Below are 17,508 nucleotides of genomic sequence, written 5' to 3'. Positions count from 1 at the left end.
TTTAAATATGCAAATCTTTTGTAACTTTATATATTTTTTTTTTAGTTAGGAAATTATTGACCTTTTTTAATTAGTTTTCATAGTTAAGTTGGTACTTTTTAGAATTTTCTTTTATTATTTGATTGCTGTTCTGTAATTCTGTATTGAAGCTACTTATGAAACTTAAGTAGAATTTTTACAAATAAGTTTTCATGTGAGTTATCTGTTTTAATAGTTTGTTATTATTATGCCAACTCACATTATTCCAATATCAAAACAAATGGTGAAGATCTTAAAGTTTTTTCACTTGGTTATACTATAAATTAAAGATGCCCAGAAATTATATTCTTGCTTTCATCCTTTAACCAAGTATAAGCACACCAAGTTTGTGCATGAAGTAACTTCATGACTGGGCTACTTGTATATAACAGGTAATGACTTCGCATCAGTTGCCTTTAGTAGCCCATAATGCAAGGCTCATATCTTAATGGACATGTATAATGCTATGCATTATGGGAAGGACCACTACACAGACTGGTTTTGATCTTTATTGTGGTCTCCTCAGTGGGAGCCAGATCCAGCAAAGATACCAAGGTTGAAGTAATGTAGAAGTCATAAATGTCCCATATCCCATTCATGTGCCATCTCCCATCTAGGAGGTTGACTACCATGATGTGACTCATGCTTAACTACAGACATAACGACATGTAGTGAGTGCCCTATCTCTTCCACATATTGTCTTAATGATTCATAGCTGTCACTCCTTTGTGTTCACAGGGCCAGTTTGCCTGTTCTGAGGGACAAAAACACTCAAGTTTCTGGGTGAAGAAACCCTCTACTTTCATGTGAGACTAGCTAACTCACCTTTAGTCAAAAGAGACCAGATAAAGGTTCCTCACATCATGGATGGGAATTGACTGAGCTATGGAGATTCTTATATGTCCCATATACAAGTAGTCAGAAGGTGTTGCATCTTATTACAAAAATACTCTGGATTAGAGATAGGTGTTGAAACTTTTTTCACTTGGTTATACTATAAATTAATAATGCAAAGAAATTATATTCTTGGTTTCATCCTTTATCCAATTGTAAGCAAACAAAGTTTGTGCATGAAGTAACTTCATGACTGGACTACTTGCATGTAGATTCTAATGACTTCACATCAATTGCTTTAGTATCCCATAATGCAAGGCAGATATTCTTATGGACATGTATAATGCTGTGCATTATGTGAAGGGCCACTATCCATACCAGCTTTGACCTTTATTGAGGTCTCATCAGTGGGAGCCAGACCCAGAAGAGTTGGTTGCATTGTTACCAAGATTGAAGTAATGCAGAACTCATACATGTCTCATATACAAGTATGTTCCCACTGATGAGCCCTCAATATAGATCAAAACTGGTCTTGGGTAGTGGCCCTTCCCATAATGCATAGCATTATACATATCGATAAGAATACCTGCCTTGCATTATGGAATACTAAGGCGATTGATGTGAATTCATTGGCCTCTATATACAAGTAGCCCAGTTGTGAAGTTATTTCATGTGCAAAAAGTGGTGATCTATTGATATGTTTCTTGAACATGTCGATGCAGTCCTAGTGAAAAATGGAATGAGGGAAGGAGAAGGAGGATGTCAAATATGTTTAATAAGCTTCAGACAGCTGTGTAGAGATATTAACTAGAAAAACTGCTTGTGCTTTTACTTGTGTAGAAGGAAGGGGAGGAATGGTGGTGACCAGTTTAGTGAGGCAGCCTTTGCAAAAATAGATGTGGAAAAGATATAATGGAGAAATAGTGTCTGTGAGAAAGTGACTGGAGTTGGGAAGTGTTTCACACGTTTATCGTACCGATGGGACTTCTTATTATTATTTGTGTGCCGCTTCCATGGCGGGTAGGCTCAACTGACACAAAGTTATATACCATCTTAGTTGCAACTCTTTCAGTAGAATTTTATTTGAAGATAGCATTTGTGATCTGTCTTAATGACATTAAAAATTTAAAATGCAATCGAACAAACACTTATTTCATGTAATTGAAAGTTTTGACAAATGTTAGAATAATTGTTTTTAGTTAGATACTGTGTTTGGTGATACAACAAATGGTTTTGCTTGAGTCTATGCAACATAGTTTCTGTGGGAGGAGACGTGTTTCATTAGGTAGTGTTGTTTTTATCCCAGTTGTTTCTAATTGCACTATTTGTTGACGAATATATTGCATAGACTGCAAATGTCTGTGTACCTTATTCAGTGATACAATAAAACTATTTGTTTTTCTTGCGTCTGAAGTATAGTGTCTGTTGGGAAGGGCATGTTGTTCACTATGTACAGTATACACTTAGGGAGTAAAAAATGTATCTGTTCTTAACAGAAATTGAATCCTTCTATATTTTATAAAAATAATGCATCTCATGAAAGCCAACAAACTTTAAACATATGTGGGAAATCCACATGTTCTAGTGATGAATTTCCTGAGCTGCTGTCAAAAAGGAAAAAAACTTCCCCTCATGAGGTTCAAATTTTCGAAGATGTAGTAAATAATTCAGATGATTTCAATCAGGTATTGCATTTATGGAGCAGTTTCTCATCTGACGAAGAAGATATTTCACAATGCAAGGTTTCTGAATTTTATCTTTCAAACAAATGGAATCGGTAAGTAGCATGGCAGTACTGTTCAGGAGTACAGTATAGAAGATGAGTTACCACTTGATGCGGAAAATCCATCTGCAATGTACTCTGCATTTCTAACCAATGACTAGATGGAATTTATATTAATAGAAATTAACAGATATGCAGATTAGTGCTTATCTACAACTCAGGATTTTGAAACTTCAGGTAAACATGGGAATTCCAAAAAATGAATTCCCATTTCCCATATCCAAAGAAGAAATGAAGAAATTTTTTGGAATCCTATTGCTTATGAGGATAATATGTTCCCGAAATATTTGTACTGGTCGAAGAATTATATGTATACAAACTGGAGAATAAAGAATGCAAGTGCAAGGACAGATTTCTGCAGTTGCTGAAGGGGGGGGGGGAAAGGGGCCCTATCCCCCCTCCCCAAAGAAAAAGGGGAAAAAACACTAGAAAATTTTTCAAAAATCTTTTTTTTAATCGAAATACATTTTTTTATTTATGTTTTGTTGTGTCTTCTTTTTCTATACTACTTATGAATTAACGGTCACATAAGATGGGAATATCCTATAGCTCTCAGGAATCACAGCCGCTGTGAACGCAAGGCAAATGAAGTAGTGCTCAGGTGGACTGAGCTTCTTTTTTCCTGAGCTGGGCCAGAGGAGATCATGGGTATCATGTATTGGCAGTCACTGCAGATGCTCAGTCATAGGTCATATGCAATGCATAGTATGTATTCTCAAATCGTCTACTCAACTCACCCCGTCCCCTAAATCTTGAGTGCTCCTCCCCACAAGATTAAATCTTGAGTGCATCACTGCCTACCACATCCACATGAATCACCTGATGAGCATTATTAGATCATAGGATAAGCCCCTCCCAATAGTTATTTACTGAGTCAGCAATGCATAAAGTTGCTGCTTCTTATTAGTGATTTATATTTTGCAAACAAATCCCTTTCCATCTGTTCATAAGTTTTTTCAATTATGGCCATCATAAATGCAAATATGAAAGTATATAGTTTATTGGATCACGTATTCTTCACTCTGACCCCAGATATTTATAACACAATCACAGATATAATAACACAGATGTAAATTATTCATAATCCATTTTACAGTCCCGAAAGTATTTTTATTCACGCTTATTCTTTCTGTTCCTTATATCTGCTATTCTTTACATCTTTTAGCAAATCAACTATAGTAACTAATAATCAAATATATCGTTATCTTTAAATATATTTTTTTAATATATTATTGTTTCATCTATCCCCACCACAATGCAGGATTAGTTACAATTGAAGAACCCATCATGAAAGGCAAAGTGTCCGATGACATGCAGGAACAAAATTGGCAGTAATTTCGCACATTTTTCCAGATGGTTAGGTTTGCGACAAGTGAGTTACTATTGCCCTGACGTGAACACGTTAAGTGGATTGCTAATAGCATCAGCAAAAAATCCACTCACACATATAGTTAGAAATTGTACAGATGAAAAGTAGTGTCTTGAATAGAAGAGGACACCAAAGTTTTTTTGGATCTGAGCCAGCTACATGGGTGTTCAGTTTGTGCCAAGAAAGGGTAAGAATTGAGTAAGCCAGCCCAGGTGGTGAAATCTGATTTTGACCAGAGATCAGATTATCATTAAAAGTAATGGAAGAAATGAGAATTTTCTTATGGGAAATAAGACATGACTTCGTTTTGTTGGCATTGAAGTTTATTGATTAACCTCATCCAACTGGAGAATATTAAGGAGTTCACTATTTAAAACTTTGGTTTTTGGAAGGGCTTGAAGAGTTGGAACATTGGAAGGTTTATTGAATGAAGGGGAGGAGGAATGGTGTGTACTGTCATCATCAAAGTATGGTTATGATTAGAGATTTGTAATAGAATCATTATTGTACATAAAGAAAAAGAAGGTATTGGGGAAGGGAAAGCACAGAGTCCAGGTCTGGGGAGTTACTTCAGCATTGCTTGGGAAATTTGAAGAAAGAGGAAGCTATTCTGCACGATAGGCAGTGAATGACCATAGAGGAAACCAACAACTCAATTTCAAAAAGCTGAAGGCAGACAACATGATGTAACTTGGATAAGAAAGCATTTGTACCAATATCATATGCTCTGAAAATGTCGATAGACATTTTCAGAGGTTTGGAAAAACTGATGTGATCGAGTTTCTTCAATATATATAGCCTAAATATATATTTTTGTGTAAATTATTTTTGTTTTTGTAGGTTTTTCCAAATATAGAATATACAGAAACACACAAAAAATCAAAGAAACAATAGAGAAAAACTAAAATATGAAAATCTTAAGAAGGAGCATGACCACAGGACAAACACATATCATTGCTATTGAAAACAAAGATGGTACAATCACTAGGTACACAGATTGCTAAAATACATAGCATAAGGAGTGGTTTAGAAACTTCTACACGAGATTTGGTTACTTCTCTATAGATCATTTTCTTACTAATCTTTTCTGCACTCTTTTGTACACATAATCAGAAAGAAAGAACATGAACACTGTGTAATCCTGCTAGCCTGGTTGGCCAAGTGGTTAGTGTATCCATTCTTCAGCCAAAAGGCTCTGGGTTCAAATCCTGCCATGGGTATGGATGTTTGTAATTGTCTGTGAAAATACTAGTGGTGGTGGTGGTGCAAATAGATGGCATTGGTGTAGATGATGGTAGTTGTGGTTTGCTGTAGTGGATTGAGTGGTGGAAATGGAGAGCTGTGGAGTGGGTGCCCTCCCTTGACGAGTCTTTGGACTCCTTCGAGGTGTTACATAATAATAATGCACTGGCAACATCACACAGTACTGATCTGGAAGGAATCTAATTATTTCATTAAATTTGGTATGGAAGGAAGTATAAAGAACAGTTCATGACAAAAGAGAATTGATGGTTTAAAACTTTCAAAGATTTTATTGGTATATACTTGGCCTTCTCAGTAACTCACATTCACAGCCTAATGAAGAAGATTAGGCATTTAAAAAACATGCAGTTATGACAAGCTGAGGCAATAGTTTGCATCAGTGCCATGACATAAGAAGTTTGTGAGAGAGATGTTGGCAGTGAATGGGAGATGGTCAGTGGATGTTTGAAGAAAGACTATATATCCAGAATCAGGAGATAAATCAGTTAGGAGTTAAATGGAGGAATAGCATCTTTAATACTTTAGAACTTTAGCAGCTGCTTAAAAAGAAAAAGTTGTGAAAGGAATATAAAGAAAAAATGTGATCAACATACCAATGACCAGTACAAGGCACAAGCAAGAAGCATAATCTGTATGATAAGGATGGCCAAAGCTAATTATGAGAGGAAGCTAACTGATGAGACCAAAGGAAATTCTGAAGTGTTCTTTCGCTATATGGCAAGTAAAATGAAGAATTGGCTCTAGAAGGATGACTTTATAAAGTGATGATGGTAGTGAGTGATCATTTTGCAAGTGTGCATATCATTGAAGTGGTGATATTGCAGTGCCACATGGCATTGATTGATGGAAGAAGAGATGTTGAATTGAAATAAGGATTAGATGGTATGTCAGCCTATATGTCATGAGAATGTGCAAGGGAATTAGCACTTTCTCTGACCAGGCTGTTTAATTTAAGGCTCAGTACTGAGAAGTGCCAATATTTTGCTCCATACCGTGAGGCAGGCTACCTCTATGCTACACCCTGTCTACGGTACTGCCTTTATTTTGTGTAGTCTTGAGAAGCCAGTAAATTACTAGTATTTATTTTTATATTTAGGTAATTAATAGATTCACATTGCATAGAGAAATTTATTAGAGAATAACAGTATAAGAGTTATTACTTATTTAATAAGTGTGTGTGTGTGCGTGTGTGTGTGGAGGTCGGGGGGTGAGTGAGTGAAAAAGAGAGAACGAAAGAAAGAAAGAAAGGTATATGTACACAAATATCTTTTTAGAGCTTGAAAATGAAAATGGAAATTATGAATTTTGCAGTTAAGACTTATGCAACCAGAAGAATTGCAATCTGCGAACAATAAAAATGAGTTTTCTAAGCCTACGGATCAGTCTCCACATGTAGCAGAATGGCGTTATGGCCCAGCTCAACTGTGGTATGATATGCTGAATGTTCCTGAGACAGGAGATGGATTTGATTATGGTTTTAAGTTGAAAGAGGTAAAACTTCTGTGTATCATTTTAGTTGTAGCACTTTAACCTAGTACTTGCCCCTAGAACACCATAAGTTATTAAAATTTCTAATTGTGTAGCTTCTATTTTTGCTACCTTTGCTATTTATTTTTCAGTTTAAACTCATAGTTGCTTCAAGTGACCTCCAGTTATTATGGAAAGCACTACTTTCCTGTTTTCTCATGCATAGCAATATTTATTATAATGTTATGTTCATTAGATTTGAGCGATTATCATATGTTTTTTAGTTTTAACACTTTATTATTTTTATTTTTTTAATCTTGGCATCAGACTCTTAGCTCTGCTGGTGCTTGTTAGCATTTTGCAAGTCAGTAAATACAGGTCAGTAAATGTTTATCAACAGTCATTATTCACCATTGTTTACCAACAGTCATTTTCACCATACATGGTGAAAATGACATTTCACATAGCATGGTGAATAACCATCCCACACAAACAGAACTTAAAAAAAATTGAAGTCGTGAATAATATTTCATAGTTGTCAACCTTGATCCTTAAGTGACTCTATACATGTGAGATATGTAATTTTGTCAAAGGTTTGGAATTTTTTTTTTTTTAATAATAGCTCCATAAATATATGAAAATGTTTTATTGTCAGAAAACAAAATTTCTATATCTTTGATTTAAAAAAAAGCAACTTACAAATTGTACTTTGGAATTAAAGTTATTGACCAAGTCCATGACTACAGTATTTTCCTTGCTGTGAGTGTGTGTGTTTTGAGACATCCTTAGAGGATGGTCTGAGGAATGCCTGTTGCTATTTTAGTGGGATTTTGAGGGTGCAGCAATTATATTACTTAAAATTATTTTTCATTCTGATAAATTATGGAGACAGCTACCTTGTTATAGTAATAACTTCAATTTAAACCAAAATAATTACCCTACACTTTGAGCTTCATATGAAAGTCATTATCCTGGAGTGTATATATACACAGACACACAAAGAGGTAAGCAATGTTACAATACATATAGTATGCTAAAGTCATGCTAATTGGGCTGGCTATTAACACTACTGACCTCATTTCTGGTTGAAAAAGTGTTGACCATATTAGGACGACTTTAGATATTGTGTATATTGCAACATAGCTTGGCTCTTTGAAAATGCATTTATACTCCAAATGATGACTTTGATAAGAAGGTGAAAACATCAGATAATTATCAGTGGTTGTAAACAGCAGTGGTTTACAACCACTGATGTTTACAACCACTTGTTAAAGTTAAATGTTAAAGTAAACATCAGTGGTTGTCTCCATAGTTTATTAGAATGAATGCTCATCACCATGCAACTATATATTTTTTTGACTAATATACATCCATCTTGAGATGAATAACATTAATAGGATAATGTCTTTTCATAATGGGGTCTCTGTCTTAGAAAACATCATTAAATATATAACAATGCCATAGGTGCCCATTTATGGAGATCTCCACTCGTAGTAAATGGCAGTCCACCTAGTCTGTCATATAATAAGAAAGAAATGATGGTCATTCTTCAGTCTCATGCAAAAAGGCTGCAGCACAGTATTTTCAACATCAACAGTTAGTGAGGTGGGGTACAGAATTATTGTCAGATATATTTTTCTAAATTAGAGAAGTTTACCACTGTGAAAAACAGGAAAAACAAATGATCTTATTAGGAATTTGAAAAGAATGAAGATTTTTAAGAAGACGAACCTTCCTGTTATCAACTGACTCCTACCTGTATATTTGGGCAGACTGTGACTTGCGTAAGAGTTATATTCCATAAACTCTATATAACAAAACAATTTACGCAATCAGATTTAACCCATCTCCACTGTTAATCATACTTTATTGGTTATGTATTTACAGTACATGCAGTAATACATTAACATGTTAGTTTCATTCACAGAATTCACAAAACTGAATTTCAATATGTAATTATTAATGCAACATTTATGCAGAATTAAAGCAGATTATCAGAGAGACAATGTGAGAATTACAGGAAGTTGAGAGGCATTTGAATGAACATAGGGAGAAAAAGAAAATTAAGCAGTACAATAAGAAACAACAAAGCATGGAATCAGGTAAGTCAGTAAGTAATGAAAACCAGGTAAATAATGTTGTTTGTAAAAAGAAGGATGTTATTTGGTATTGTGACTCTATCATAAAACATTGTTTGATGAGCAGCTATAACTTGAAGTTTTCCTGGAGCAAAAATTAAAAATATAATGCAAGCAATTCAAAAACAGAAAAGAAAATTAAACAAGATCATAATTTAGTAGGTACTAACAACTTCATCATCAAATTCCTGACTTGTACCTTCAAGGGGTGTACAGGATATGATAGTACTACATGAAAAACCTACATCATCACTAAGTTCCTATCTACAATTTTCCTCCAAATCAGTCTGTTACTTGTCAAGACTCCAACATTATCAGATCTTATATTTCTATCATCTAAGGCACTTTGTACCATATCAATCCACCTATATCGTGGTCTTCCTCTGGGTTGTTTTCCTGCCAATTTTCTTTAATCTTTCCTCGCCCATTCTGTTTAAGTAACCATACCACCTGAGATTAGCTCTGCTAACGCATTCCTGGATGCTGACAATGTCAAGTTCTTTCCTAATATCCTCATTTTTAATATGATATTGCCGTTGATGCCATCTGTTCACACCTCTAATCTTTCTCAGGACTCTCATATCTGTGGTTTCTAGTCTTTGGTCAAGTGTTTTACTTCTGGCCCAGCTCTCAGATCCATAAGTTAAAATTGACTTGAATACTGTCTTGTATACAGCAAATTTGATGTGTTTTGGCTAATTTCTCTCTTGTTCCATATAAATTTATTAAATCGACTTACTACTATACTGGCTTTGTTGATTCTGTTGTCTATTTCCATATTTAATTTACCATCTTCAGTAAAAATTGTGCCTAATTAGCTGAAATGTTTTACTTGTTCCAATGATTCTCCGTTCACAACACAGTTGACATTTTCATTGATTCTACCTGTTTTCATTTTCTTTGTCTTTTTATTGCTGACCTTCATGCCATATCTATTACAACAGTTATTCAATTTAGTCAGGAATCTTGCAGGCTTGTAGCAGATTTATTTAGAAGTATAACATCGTCCGCATAAAGCAAAGAGCTGACATTAACATCTCCAATTCTGATACCATGTTTAATACCACTTTCCTTCATAATGTGATCCATATAGATAATGAATAACAGAGGGGGATAATTTACATCCTTGTCTCACACCAGATTTAACATTAAACCATCTTCCTGTACTTCCTTCAATTCTAACTGCTAATTTGCAACTCAAATAAAGGCTAAGTATTGCTTAATATAATGCCCCATTGACACCATATAACTGTAGCGTATTGAATAGCTTCTCTCTTGGCATCTTGTCATATGCCTTTTCCAGATCGACAAAACTTAAATACAGATCTTTGTTATATTCCCATGCTTTCTCAACTATTTGTCTCAAAGTGAAGATCTGATCCTGACAGCCTCTATTTGGCCTGAATCCAGCTTGTTCTTCACCAAGCTTTTCTTCCACAATTCTTCTCAACTGTTTCTCAAGTATACTGGCATAAATCTTGCCAGGATAACTCAGTAGGGAATTACCTCTGTAATTCTCACATTCAGTTTTATTTCCCTTTTTATATATGGGTACTATTAGAGCTCTACTCCAATCATCAGGAATTCGCCCCTCTGTCCAAGCCTTCTGAACTATGCAGTGCAGCTACTGTGAGACTTTTATACCACCATACTTCAGCATTTCTGGTTGAATATCATTTACTCCTGCTGCCTTTCCACATTTCAAGCCTTTGATGGCTTTTTTTCTACTTCAAGTATGGATATGTATTCCTGAGTACTAGCAACTTAACTAGTGATAAGTTCATTGTGAGAGGGGGGGGACATGAAAGGGTTATTGGAACAGGCAAGAATGAAGAGTGAGAAAGTAAAAATAGTAAGTATATTACCACAATATGATAAAAATGAATTAAGAAGAAGAAGAATGGCTATGATGGCAAACGATTCAATGTGTAGACTGTAGAAGGAATGAATGTGAGTTTTTCGATGTGTGGAGTGAGTTTGAGGGAAGATTAGATTTGTATAAGAGGGACGTCCTACACACCTGAATGCATTTGGTATCAGGAGTCATGAGAAACCAAAAACTGGTATGAGACCTAACGCAGAGAGTGAAGGAAACTAAATTATAATGGGAGGAATGGTGAGAATATAATGTAAGAGTGGCACTGTTATATAATTGTGATAATGACGGGAAGGGACATTATCATGGAAATGATTACGAGAGAGAACAATTTTGTCTTTGTGTTTGTTCAGTTTGGACACATCAAATGTGTGCAAAGTTGTCTACATATATGGGGCACTAGAGAAGAATAGAGATTTGCAAGTTGTCCAACTGTGTCATGCAGACTGCATACAAGAGTACACAAAAGAACATGCAAGTAGGTTATGATGTCTATATATGAATTCTACGAGTATCACAAATATAGGAGTGGAGCTTGTTGCCTTAGTCGATATGTTAGGAACTCAGATTGTAAGCATTAGTGAGATCTGGCTGTCAGAATCAGACATACTAACTGGTATTGGTGTAAAAGGTACAGTATGTTCAGGAAGGATGGGAGAGGAGGGGGGCATTCTGCTAATCATATCGGATGACTTGAATCCAATTTCTGTTGAGACCTATGATTGTAGTCTAGTAACAGCATTTCATGTAGCAGTGAATTGGAAGCCATCTGATTTGAGGTGGAATCTAACAAAGTCGATTGTTATAAATATTGTTATTATAAAGCTGTTGTTATGTAAAGATGTTGTTATAAAGCTGGTAGATTGATTGCTAATGGTGAAGAAATACATCACCAAACAGAGATGATGGGGCACAAAAAGAGTAATCATTATGGGAGACTATCCAAATATTGATTGGATAGCAGTAAAATCTCTTGATGAAGAAGAAAACTGAATTTATTGAGCTGTTGCGAGACAACTTCCTCAAGCAGCATGTGACAGAAGGTACTACAATTCAAAGAATGTTACATTTGATTATAGTGTCAGAGGGTATTTCAGTTAAAGATGTTACTATTATGCCTCTGGTTGGTGACAGTGATCATGCTGTAATCATTTGGGAAATGACTAAGTTTATGAATGTTCCATTCAGAAAAAACTACATGCTGAACTACCAAGCGGGTAGCACTCTGATCAACCGAGGAGTATATCGAGTTCAGTGAAATGGTATCGGTCGATAGATGGTAGGAATATCGACAGTGCATGGGAAGTGTTTAAAAAATACTTAAATGATGCAATATTGGAATGTGTTCCAAGAGTTTGAAGAATAAATAGGGTAGGAATCAAATGGATGCGTAATCATATTAATCAAGAGATTCATAAGAAACAGATGACGTGGAAGGAATACCATGTGCATAAGAATGATGTCTGTTATTAAAATTATAAGCAGCAGGCCAGAAGAGTCACAACTGTTGAACTGAAAGCCAAACCTGAGAATGAAAAGAAACTGGCAAGCTGAAGACAACCCACAAGAATTCTATCAATTCTGTAAGTAAAAGAGAGAATGAATATGAATGAATAATGGTGTGAGGCCGACAGATGCAGAACAGGTTGTTCAACTAATGAGTGCTGATTTTGCTAATAGCTATCAATTTGCTGCATACATTATTGAGTTCACTACTACTTCTTCACTGAATGAAGAAACTCAGAAGTATGAAGAGGCGGTATTAGAGCTGTGTTCAAACTGAATAACAATTCAGCAATAGGGACTGATGGGATATCAGCAAGGGTGTTAAAAGAGTTAGCTGAACTGGCTATTCCTTTGAACAGACTATATAATTTGAGTCTCAGAACATTGAAGATTCTGCAGGAATGGAAAGAATGTGTGGTATTTCCATTGCACAAGGATGGTGCAAAGACTGATGTATCCAACTATCGACCAATCAGTATCTCAGGAGTGGTGATGAAGATCACCACTCCTGAGATACTAGATAACCAATTTAGAAAAATTGGTTAGGGCTCGCATTCCAAAATGGGTTGATAGTGAATGTTTACTTTGCAATGAACAGCATGAGCTTACTAAGGGCAGGTTATGCTTTAGCATCCTGCTAACATTCAATAATAACGTTACCATTGAACTGGACAAGGAGAATGGATACACCATGATACTTTTGGATTTTGCTAATGCATTGACAGAATACAGCATCGAAAACTATTGCATAAATCGGAGAATATTGGTTTGGATTGTAAAATATTAGTGTGGATAAGAGGATGGCTGAATGACATATCAAAAAGTGGTACACTAGGGATGGGGGGTTAAAGGCAACTAGTGGTGTACCACAAGGATCAGTCCATGGTCCTCTGTTATTTAATCTGTCCATTAATGATATTGGGATTGATTTGACAGGCGATATGTTTATTGATGATTCAAAGGATGATTTGAATAGACTGGAATTGTGGGCATGGGAAAATGGGTATCAGTTCAATATCAGTAAATGCAAAGTCACATATTTTTGCTTGATTAGATATCCAATGTCTTATTATACTGGTAGGATTATACTAAAAGAAACTGATCAGGCTAGGGATTTTGAAGTGTCAGTAGATAGCAAGTTGAAGTTCAGGGTCATGTAGGAAATATTGCAAACAAATACAACTCAAAAGATAATTGCAATTCTGAAACAAACTTTCACATGTAAAGATAAGGATGTCATTTTACCTCTTTACCTCACTTGGACTATTGTGCTCAGGTCTAGGTTCCATTGTGATTCTGATATAGTGGAGAGAATGCAAAGGAGAGTATTAAAAATGATATCAGGATTGTGGAATACTTATTGTGAAGAGAGATTGAGAATTTGCAAACTGCAGACAAACTGCAAACTAGCAAACAGGAAGAGGAGGAATGATATGATTTAGACTTATAAACTTCTGAAGGATCATACAGGATTTCAATTGATGGAATCTTTCATTTTATGGGGGAAGGGGAAAAGGGCATGTGCGCATCCTTGGAAGCTGAAAATGAATGCCACTAAGAAGAGGGATGAGGTCTAAATTTTTCTCTCTTAGGGTGGTGTGTGATTGGAATGGATTGCCATTGGATGTTGTGTGTGCAAGCAGTGTGGATGAATTGAATAAGTATGATAGCTGGTGCATGCAGTATGTGGCCTCGCTCAATGAGTCCCTGACTTCTTGGAGGTCTCTCTTAATAATAATAATAATAATTATAAGAACTTTGGTTGAGAGAGAAACTGATTTGCTCTAAGATGATGTTCTCACTAGTGAACTTAACCATATACCCAATACCTTCTTAGACAATAGCTATTACCCACAATAGATCAAAAAATATTCATTCACATATCCTCCCTATCCAAAACAAAGCGTGTAGTATTTGGCCTCTCTCAATGAGTTCCTGACTCCCTGGAGGTCTATTGTAATAATAATAATAATAAATAGTATGAGAAAATAGAAAAAATGTTTAATTTGGTTTCTGCTATCTAAATATAACATTTTTTTGTTCGTTATTCCTTTTGAAATTATCTGGAGATGGAGCTAAACATTGGCTTTGGCTTCTTTCTTTTCATCATAAATGGTAACAGGCTAAGCATCGTCTATTTCTCTTTGGACTTTTAAACCTGCGAGGCATTAGGATCTGTCTTCTCCAGTCGCCATTCCTGCTAAAATCTAATGGAATGCAATTGTCATCTCTTTCTTCTAAAATTGTCTAGGTTCCTCCTCTGGTTCCAGAGTTTTTGCTTCTAATTCAGTGAGGTCTTCATTTGGTAATTCATCCCAAATCAATTCTTCGATATTATGTTTATCAACTTCTGATACTAGATGTTCTGTAAACCTTACTATTTTTTTTTTACTCTTCAAAAATTTCATCCTTTCCTAAGCCATGCACAAACTGGATAAATTTTTCCCAAACCAAATTAATACAATTTTGTGTAATCTTCTCCTATGATTGTGCAATGATTTGTGTAGCTTAATAAGTGTTATAGGACTTCCAGAAATCTCCAACTGTTAAGTCAGGATGTTGATTAATTTTTAACGGTATAGAGAGCACACAGACTGATAAGAAAATAACTTTATTAACTTATTGCTGATATTTTGCTGGTATTCTATCCAGCATCTTCAGAGCACAAAAACAGCTTGTTCACAGTACGTGAGACAACAACAATCCGGTATAACCATGGGACTAGTTTGAACAATTGTAACGTACAACACAAAAGACTGAAGTCCTAATTAGTAATTAGGTACCATCTACAATGAAAAAAAAAAAAAAAAAAAAGAGAGAGAAAGCAAGCAAGTATTAATTAGGTCTTAAGATGACTGCCTCCCAAATCTTTGGCAAATTTGTACAGCCATACTTGTTTAGGTTTGGAGTATGTTTCAAGGCTTCTGTTGATTCTAAGAACAATCTCTCTGACTTATAAAAACTTCTGTGCAGCACTTTTGTTTTTTTCCAATTGATTCTGTGCTCAGGGGTATCCAAGGCATTGTCTGCGTGACCTGACTTGTCATATTGTTAGTGTCAGATGTATTTTTGATCTTCACTGAGATGGGTGTCCACAGTTCTTCCTGTCTGACCATAGTAAGCTCGATCACATGAACAGGGCACTCCATAGACTCCTGGGTATGATAAAGAGGGGATTCTATCCTTGGGTGAACGGATGAGAGCTGCTAATTTGACATATGGTTTAAATTCTGGGCATAGTTGATGTTTATTGAGCATGCTAGATATCTTTTCATATGTGCCTTGAATGTATTAGATGGTGACAGTTTTGTTATAGTCTTCTGTGGTAGACAACGGGGGGATTTCTGGGAAGCATTTAGTATTTTGTCTATCTTATGGGGATTATAGCCAATGGCTAAGAAGGTGTGATGTAAGTGAGTGAGTTTAGCAGTGAGAGCCTGTCATTGGAGAAATTGCTCTAGCTCTGTGGGGTAGCGTTTTTAGGATACCATACCGTTGAGATGGTGTGATGGTGTGATCATATGGGTAAATATCTCCCTGTATGTGTGAGTTTTCTGCATACCGAAAATAGTAAGGAACCACCTGGAAGATGTGTGGTTAGTGTATCCAGGAAGGACAGACAGTCATTAACTTCCAGTTCTATTGTAAAGTAGATTTTTGGGCTTTTGCTATTTAAATGTGCTAAGAATGTATCCAATGTGTCTGGGCCATGTGGCCAAATAGCAAGCTCATCATCAACATAGCGTAGCCAAAGCCTTGGTTTGAGAGTGGCTGTATTGATGGCTAGCTTTTCTAAGTGTTCTTTGTAGAAGTTGGCTAAGGGGGGGGGGAGCCCATTGCCATCCCATCTAATTGTTTGTATATTTTCCCTTTCCATGTAAAATAACCTGCATGTACTGTGAATGTAAATAGTTCAAGTATATCAGAGGGAAAGAGTGTGATTTTAGTAAATCAAGGGTTTCAATTAACGGTGCATTTGTGAACAGTGAGGTGATATCAAAACTCAGTTATGTCTGAACTTTTTAAAGCATGGTTTTCTAAAATACATTCTAGATGGACAGAATTTTTAACAAAAGGAGGGAGAATTGTTTGTGAGAGTGGCTAGTAGCTTAGCCAAAATGTCTAGCAAGTTTGTATGTGGGACTATAATCTCCATATGGCTGTAATCCCCATAAGATAGACAAAATACAAAATGCTCCCCCAGAAATCCCCCCATCCATTGTCTACCACATAAGAGTATAACAAAACTGTCACCATCTCATACATTCAAGGCACATATGAAAAGATATCTAGCATGTGCAATAAACATCAATTATGCACCATATTTAAACCGTGTGTCAAATTAGCAACTCTCATCCGTTCACCGAAGGATAGAATCCCCTCTTTATCACATCCAGGAGTCTATGAAGTGCCCTGTTTGTGTGATTGAGCTTATTAAACTATATTTAAACTAGATTAAACTATGGGCAGACAGGAAGAGCTGTGGATATCAATCTTAGTGAACATAAAAAATACATCTGGCACTATCAATATGGCAAGTGTTATATCAATGTTCCTATCTGATTTATGCTTAATTAGTTGTTTACTTAAATCTATCCTTTCTTACCTAAAACCTTATACAGTCAAAATCCTACCGGCTGCTCTATTGTTAATTATTTATCTTTTGTGATTTATTCTCTTTGTTCACTTACTTTAATCTTACTCTTATATCTAGGATATTGGCAAATTTATATTTTGCTGTGCCAGCCAGTATCCTATAGCAGAAAAGATCCTTTCTCAGGGAGACAATACTAGAGTCTGAAGATTACTTACACAATATCTTACTTAAACTGCCGTATAGATTTAGATTATTGCAGTCGTGACCTAAATCTATTATTATATTCACTCTGTAAATCCTTCCCGCCAAAATAGGTTCTATTTTTATAAGTGGTAAGTTGGAATTGTAATCAGCCATGACTATGACTCAGGTTCAGGTACATATGACATGTTTATTGGAATATCTAAAACACAATACAAAATTCATACACTCAATTATGCTCAATACTAAATAAAACTCAAATTAAGAGGTTAACACTTTCTAAATTAATTAAATCTTATAAAGCATGCTAAACTGCATGTTGGGATAGATAGCAAATGATATGAAGTTAAGCTAAATACCTTTCAGTAGTATTATTTGCAAGAGAAAACTGACGAACATTCTAATGTTACTGAGATACTAAATTCTACTGTTCTTATCACATCAAGTTAATCCTGT

The 17,508-nt window shown here is 35.5% G+C and overlaps 1 protein-coding gene across 1 annotated transcript in view; it reads left to right on the top strand.

Moving 5' to 3' along the window:
* LOC150107422 (transcription initiation factor TFIID subunit 1-like) overlaps nucleotides 1–17,508 on the top strand; it is a 960,372-nt gene that overhangs the window by 109,571 nt on the left and 833,293 nt on the right. The window contains exon 7 of the mRNA XM_090391850.1: nucleotides 6,579–6,785. Coding sequence (XP_090247976.1) covers nucleotides 6,579–6,785 — 207 coding nt within the window. The remainder of the gene's footprint in view (nucleotides 1–6,578; nucleotides 6,786–17,508) is intronic.

The sequence above is a fragment of the Typopeltis vanoorti genome, chromosome 4 (assembly GCF_054136105.1).
Source record: "Typopeltis vanoorti isolate ZY-2024b chromosome 4, IOZ_Tvanoo_1.0, whole genome shotgun sequence".
NCBI lineage: Eukaryota > Metazoa > Arthropoda > Arachnida > Uropygi > Thelyphonidae > Typopeltis > Typopeltis vanoorti.
Note: the sequence above shows the minus strand (reverse complement) of the source record. Positions and strands in the feature narration are given on the sequence as shown.